This window comes from Cariama cristata, unplaced genomic scaffold, assembly GCF_000690535.1.
Source record: "Cariama cristata isolate BGI_N322 unplaced genomic scaffold, ASM69053v1 scaffold32765, whole genome shotgun sequence".
Lineage (NCBI taxonomy): Eukaryota > Metazoa > Chordata > Aves > Cariamiformes > Cariamidae > Cariama > Cariama cristata.
In genome coordinates, this window is record NW_009618635.1 from 6814 (window position 1) to 13597 (window position 6784).

Consider the following 6784-nt stretch of genomic DNA (forward strand, 5'->3'; position numbering starts at 1 on the left):
ATACTCAGGATAGGCTAAGAGTATCCTTTTATTCCAACGGAGAAGTTGCACACATCAGTCCATTCAAGACCAAGAGATGGTGAGAGTTTAAGAGCAACAAAAGCAACACACCTTTCACTCAAATTCTCCATGACCACTGATGCATGAGATAACGTACGCTGCCAAATGACCGTGGCCCTTACCGAACAGACCAAAAGAACACAACTGGTATAATCAAGTTGACAACACGTTTGCTAAGATCAGCATAACCCTAAATGACACCCATGACGTGTTGTTTTTTTTTTTTTAGTGCAGTGCCAGTTTCAGAATATTTGAGGAAAATAGTGAGGCCCCACACTTATGGCTGGACTGGGCACATCCAAAGAAGAGTTAACCACTCGTAATACGTCAACGGGTAGATGGATTGGAAAGCCTACATCACTGCAGGGTTCTGTAATAACCCACGTCTCCTACCCAGGCTCCCATAGCTAGACCTGGTTGGTTAGGTAACAGATCCAACAAAACCTGTGAAAGTGACAGTGTATATTTTTAGAAAGGAGGAACTAAGGTTATACTACATCATCTACTGAATTGTTCCACCACTGCTCCGTAAGTTTTACGGCATAAATAAAAAATGGAGAGGAAAAAAAAAAAAAATAAATACATTGGCTCCTATGAAGTCAGAAGTGGTTTGGGCTGCGTAGTGGAGGGGTGAGAGATGGGGGCAAGGGGCAAAATTTACACACTTTGAGACAAAACAGGAAGCGCCTGCGAAGTAGTAGAGGAGAAAGCCAAGAGTTTAAGTGTCCTCGTTCATATCCTGGCTGTCTGTCCGAGCGATTTTCCGTGGTGGCGCCGAATTCTCACCTTCTATTTCCACTTGCTCTTGATCTCTCTTCTTTGCCGCATTCTGTTTGGACAGAGAAAGCCACAGTGAAACTCTCCAAAGCCCAAGATTCCGGTGGGGGCTAGTGTCGGTAGACCAAGTTTTTATTTGCAAAAGTTTTTGGATGCACTGACCTAACTGACACACTGGAACAAACGCTGCAGAGGATTTTGCCCAAAGTCGAAAGGTGCTCCTTCTAGATTGTTCTTCAAATTTGAGGGTGGGACTAAAACACCATTGATCTCAGCACCTTTTATTTATAGATCTCAAATATTGCATAAACATGAGTAAGATCCTCTTTCTCACTGCTCTGAGTCAGTCCCTGAACCTATCAAAAATATCCCAAAGCCTTCTGTCACATACAAATTATTCCTTTTCAGCTTCAAGGTTCCTGATAATTTTACCTCTCTCCACCTTCTTCTGCAACCTCTGCTCTGCCTGTAATTACACTCGGTGCTTCAACGTCTCCACTCCTAAGTCATCGCCTTGCACCGAGTGCTCCCAACCCAGGTACCCCAGTTTCCTAGTCTCAAACGCTAGCTAGAGCATACTAATTGGTGTGTTCCTCACAGGAGAGCTCAGATTTTGTACCCACGGTACTTACACAGCCTCATTAGTGCATTCACATTCTGTACAAGCTCATCTGTCTTCTCCCAACAGTGCTGGGAAGTAAGAGAAGCTTTACCCTAGCTGTAAAGTAGATGCTGAGGCACGGGGAGACCGGTTTTCCAAGGTCACAAGAGAAAACTGCAGTAAGCAGGCAATGTAACTGCAGACTCCCAAGTTCTAGACTAAACACTGACTTAATGTCCCTTACACAGAAAGTGAAGAAAAAGTTATTTGGTTTTTTTATAAAGAAGCATTGTGCAGAGACAGAGCAGCCTTGCGCTATCATTTTGCTGGAGTTCGCACTTTTTTCAATTAATCTTCAGTATTTTGATTGCGATTAATATTCAGCTCAATTAGCCCCAGTCAGTAAATCAAGACAAAATGTTCATATTAAGGAAACACAACCATACCTTTTTGTCCCACTGCTGATGTAAATAACGCAAAAGTATATTTGTCTTTTCTGTTACTATGACTGCCAAAAAAAAAAAAAAAAAGAGAGAAACATACGGAGGTCATTTTAGAGACTGCTTTTAAAATGATACAGTAACCACCACATTACTTCACATACTAAGCATGGTCCTTTTTAATGAAAGGACAATATGCGGGAACACCGCTCACTTAGCAAGGATAGAGGAAAAGCACAAAACCCAGTAACTAGACGTATCCTGCTAATCACTGTGGTGACGCTTCAATAACGTCACCTTATCTGAAGTTTAAAATAAGGGAGATTATGTGTATGCCAGATTTTTAATATTAACACAGAATACAGTTATTAAAAAAAAAAAAAACTTTAGCGGGGCAGACTTACTTTGTTCAGACGGATATTCTCTCGTGGGAAGATATACCGATGGTCTTCTATTCTGTACAAGAATTAAAACAGTTACAGAACAAAGATAGCAAAAAGGTGATTTTTAACCCAAGCACAGCTAAACCAACCCAAAGGCCCTTATTAATGCAGGCTACAAATGCTTTGTGATATTCTGCCCTGTTACGTGACACTGTGCGGCTACAGCTTTTTAAAACACACATATAAAGAGGAAGGTCCATTTTTGATATGTTTTTCAGGAAATAAGACTACTATTAAAGAATGTATACATAAAGAAAGCACTACAGACGTGGTTTGGCTGATGTGAGGACACTCCTCACCAAAGCAAGCAGGAAGTTCTCCTTGCCAATCTCAGCTCATGAACTGTGCGATCATACATGTTTTTTAAGAAACAAAATACTCATTTCAATTTTATTTCACTCTAGCATCCCTTGAGCCCTGCAAGAAAACCTTCCCCCAAAGCACCAGGATGTGGCAATACTTACTGAGGCTTTACATACAGAATCCGCATGGAATCTGCTGAAGTTGCTTTTGTTGTAGACTGGTAATCCTTTCAAAAAATCTGCCTAAAAAAGGCACAGAATACAAACAAAGAAATAGGTGAGGAAAGAAAGAGTGATATCCCAGTTGTTGTTTGCTTTGTGCTGATCCTCAAAGGAGTCGCTCACATCATTTAAGATAAACAACTGCAGGAACTGAAGGATGCTGCCTGGTCCCAGCTAGCGAGATGGCTGTGAGATACTGAAACTCGCCCCAAACTGTTTTTGTAAAGTAAGTCAATCCCCAGCTTCTGCATTTGGCTCGTTATAACCCCAAAGTTCAGTAATTCAGTTAGAAAGCTGCTAATTAAATCTGGTTTGGCATACAGGTGATTAAAAAAACAAAGGAGAGAGATGTGTCCAATTGGGTGAGCTCTGACAGAAGGAAGATTTGCACCACACAACCACCACTGATGAGCAGACCAGAATTCACAGTAATTTACCCGCACAAAACACGACATCACACAAGAAACCCTGCCACAGCTACGCTGATGCCTGAAGTCCTTGAATATTACACTATATCAAACCAGCTGCTCTTTCGCTTTCCCACTTAACATTCTTTGTCACAGACCAAGGCTGGTTCCACAGAGCAAGGAAAGCCTACGCGGCCTCAAAACCCCAATCCTTATCGCACGCTTATCCGCCTGGCCCAACTTTTTTTTTTTCTTTTTTTGAAGGATCACATCCCTGCACTCATCAAGGCTACCGGTACATCAAAAAAAAGAATCCCAAGTTTTGCTGGAAGTGGTTAGATCACCACTCACAACAAAACTGTTGATCACACAGGCCAGCAAAGCTCTGTGCTAAACAGCCGCCAGAACCCCGCAGAGCCCTCTCAGTTTAATTAAGCCATAGCAGCATGAAACAGGAATTTCCTTCTGCAAAGTGAAAAAGAAGGGTGGGAGGAGAACATTATGGGGTCAGGAGAAAACTGGGCTTAAAAGTGTATTGGAGCCCCGCTACTCACAGCGGAGGCAAAGTAAGATGCCCGGCAATGTCTCTGAAGTAAAGAGAAGATGGGCAACAAACGTCAGATGTACCCGTGCGCTAAGCAGAAGAGAGAGGGGCCCTGAGATGTCCCTTCTAAATCATTAGACCAGCTACCTGTATCGTAATGATACCTGCTTAAAGATTCAACGCCTGTTATCCCAAAGGATTCTACTCCGGGACATACATCACCTTGTTTATAAGCAAGTTTAAAAGGACAGTAAAGCAGCAGATGAGAAGTCATTAATTCCAGTGTTAGAAGGAACAAATAAATGGACACTGCTGCTACAAAACAGCTAGGTTGAAAGACACTGTTTTCATTTAAATAGAAGCCATTAGTAAGGCTGCATCTTTAATTCAAAACAAAAAGCTATAATTAGCCAAACCAGAACATATTATTCATACTTTTGTTCTTAAGAACCCTACTGACATTCTCATTTCCACACTCAACCCTTCCTATATGCCCAGTTTTAGAAATAATCTCCTTAAAAAACTGGACGTGGGTTCAAACAGCAAATTGCAAATTTTTCTTGCCCATCTTAACCCCCACAGGACCAACACTATTTCCTTGCGCCTTCACTGCCCTCGGTCGCGAGTTCTCCAGGACAGAGTCCATCACTCGCTCGTCTGCGTAGCGTCCGTACCGCAGCTGAGCTCAGGAGTTAAGGCAGGATCTTCTGGCTCTGCTATAACAGAAGCACTCGGTTTTGGACCACGTTGTGCTCTCAGCTCACCGCTTCCCACGCCTGCCCCGATGGATTTCTCTGTTCATCTGTTCTCACCGACTTCCACAGTCGGCACCGATTAGCGAACTAATTATATTACTCTGTTTAGAAGGATTGAGGATCTTTAAAAATATCCCATTACATTTCAAAGCATCTCACCTTCCCGTTGCATTAAATTTGCAGGCTTTTTATGACAAAGTAACCCGCTCCGCTACAGCAGCCTAATCCAGAAAGAGACAGACATGTCCTCAATTTATCGCAGCAAAAGCTTGACAACTACTTGGTTTTATTACCACCTATAACAATGGAAAAAAACTGCTCTTACTTAGGAGCACACAACTTCAAGTACCTCTTCAATAAGCTACAGCTCACCCCAAGTTCCTCACACCAGGCTATTCCCTACTTCCAGTCAGGGATTTGGTCCAGCAGAATCCACGTTTCCCTGGAAAGAGGCTGGACGAGCGGGATCACAGCTCTCACCAGGGATTCCGCAGTCTTTTAATAGACTTTTACAGCAGAGTGAGTTACGTCCAGTAAGTCGCAAAATGCTGTTAAAACTGTCAGTCAAAATGCAATTTAAATGGTGGATGCGGGTTCCCCCCCTACAATACAAACAACTGAAGCAGGATATACACCAGCTAAGCCCAGGCTTGCGAGCAGGAAGGCTACTACACTCAGACCACACCTGGAGACCTCAGCTCTAACAGCCACGAGTGTCCCTGGCTCTCGGCCACCACCTTTCCTTTTCTCAGGCCAGCAGTGGCTTGGGTGGACCAGCTCCAGCTCGGGCAGCAGTGCCCACTGCTCAGCCCTAACTTTGCTACAGCAGAACAACAGGGACACTAAACGGGACTCAGCCCATGAAACAGACATTTCTCCAACCTGGGCTCCAGCCCGCACGCTGAGCGCTCATCGCCAGTTCAGCTAAAAAGCCTGGTTTCAGTGGCACAGACCATCCTGCCGATAATCCTGCTGGATACGTGCACATTTAAGCAGCTATCAGCTGACAGGATCTCAGAGAACATCAAAAAGGCCCCTTCAGGGCAATTGCCTGGAGTCGTATTCCTGCATATTCAGAATTAGACAATACTCCAAGTGCAACGATCCCTATCTGCTCCAAGGGCAACAGATAAATAAGCCCCAGTAGGTCACTGCCGTGTTTACACACCTATCGCACAAGGCACACCAAGTCAAACCTCCCCTATAATATCACGTGAGGAAACGTTCCCCCTGCGTGACTTCTGCCACTCTTTAACCAAAAAAAGTGCAGCCCCACCGAGCTAGTGACACTGATGGAGCGTCCTGCGTGGAAGTGGAAAACAGCACCCAAACCGAGCAGATGTCTCATTTCCTTCGGGGAAAGGCAAACCCCCCCAAAAAAAACAAACAAAATGAGTGCGATTATGCAATCTCAGAAGACAACACTGGTTCCTTCTATGATCTGGGAAGTGAGGTAGAGATAAGATGCATCTACTGCCCCTGTGTCAACAAGGGTGCTCAGCTTCCTAGGAAGATTAGTCCTCACCTGAAAGCAGAATGGTGAAAAAAAAACCATGTATCTGTGCCCCATTCTTAGCTTTTGAAAGGAACTGCAGTAACAATGCTCGGAAAGATGAGGCCCAGCACATAGACGCTGAAAGCAGGGCTCTGTCCCAGCGTGATGCACACACACATGTACGTGGGTTAGCGGAAAACCACTAACACAGGCTTGGGAACAGCCACCTAAGCTCTCAGCCGCGGTACACCTCTACGTGGAGACCACAGGGACACCAGTGTTTCTCCCTTAGTTACTGAGCTTGCAGAGGGGCAGAAGGAAAACTCTTTCTCCAAAAATTATTACGCCGCTACAAAGGGAGGGAGACTGAAAGCCTCTTGTCTATGGCAACCACCACCGAACGCTCCTGCTCCAGACCAAGTGCCTGTTGCTGCTGAGGGGGCACAGAAAGGACTGAACAATCTCCGCACTGCCTCAGCCCCCCTTAGTCCATGTCAGCCCTGGGGACGGGGGAGCATCCCGCCCCTCGGAGGTGCCTCAATTTCAGCCTGCCGACCCCCGGCCTCGGGGGTGGAGGAAATGCCCCACACCCTGGCAGTGCCCCGGCTGCTCTCAGCCCCCCATCCCTGAGGGTGGGGAAGACCCCGCACCCTGGAGCACCACTCACCCTCCAGCCCTGGTGGGGAATAGCCTGTACCCTGAAGTACCACAGCCCCCTCCCAAAAACACTAGAAGGTG

At 45.3% G+C, this 6784-nt stretch overlaps 1 protein-coding gene across 1 annotated transcript; it reads right to left on the reverse strand.

The window, feature by feature from the left end:
• Positions 1-273: 273 nt before the first annotated feature.
• Positions 274-2866, reverse strand: DDA1 (DET1 and DDB1 associated 1; the record flags this gene model as incomplete). The annotated part of the gene is made up of 4 exons (XM_009700935.1): positions 274-889; positions 1885-1946; positions 2283-2334; positions 2786-2866. Coding segments are annotated over 4 exons (306 nt in total), but the record flags the coding sequence as incomplete, so codon positions are not given.
• Between the last annotated feature and the right edge of the window lie 3918 nt (positions 2867-6784).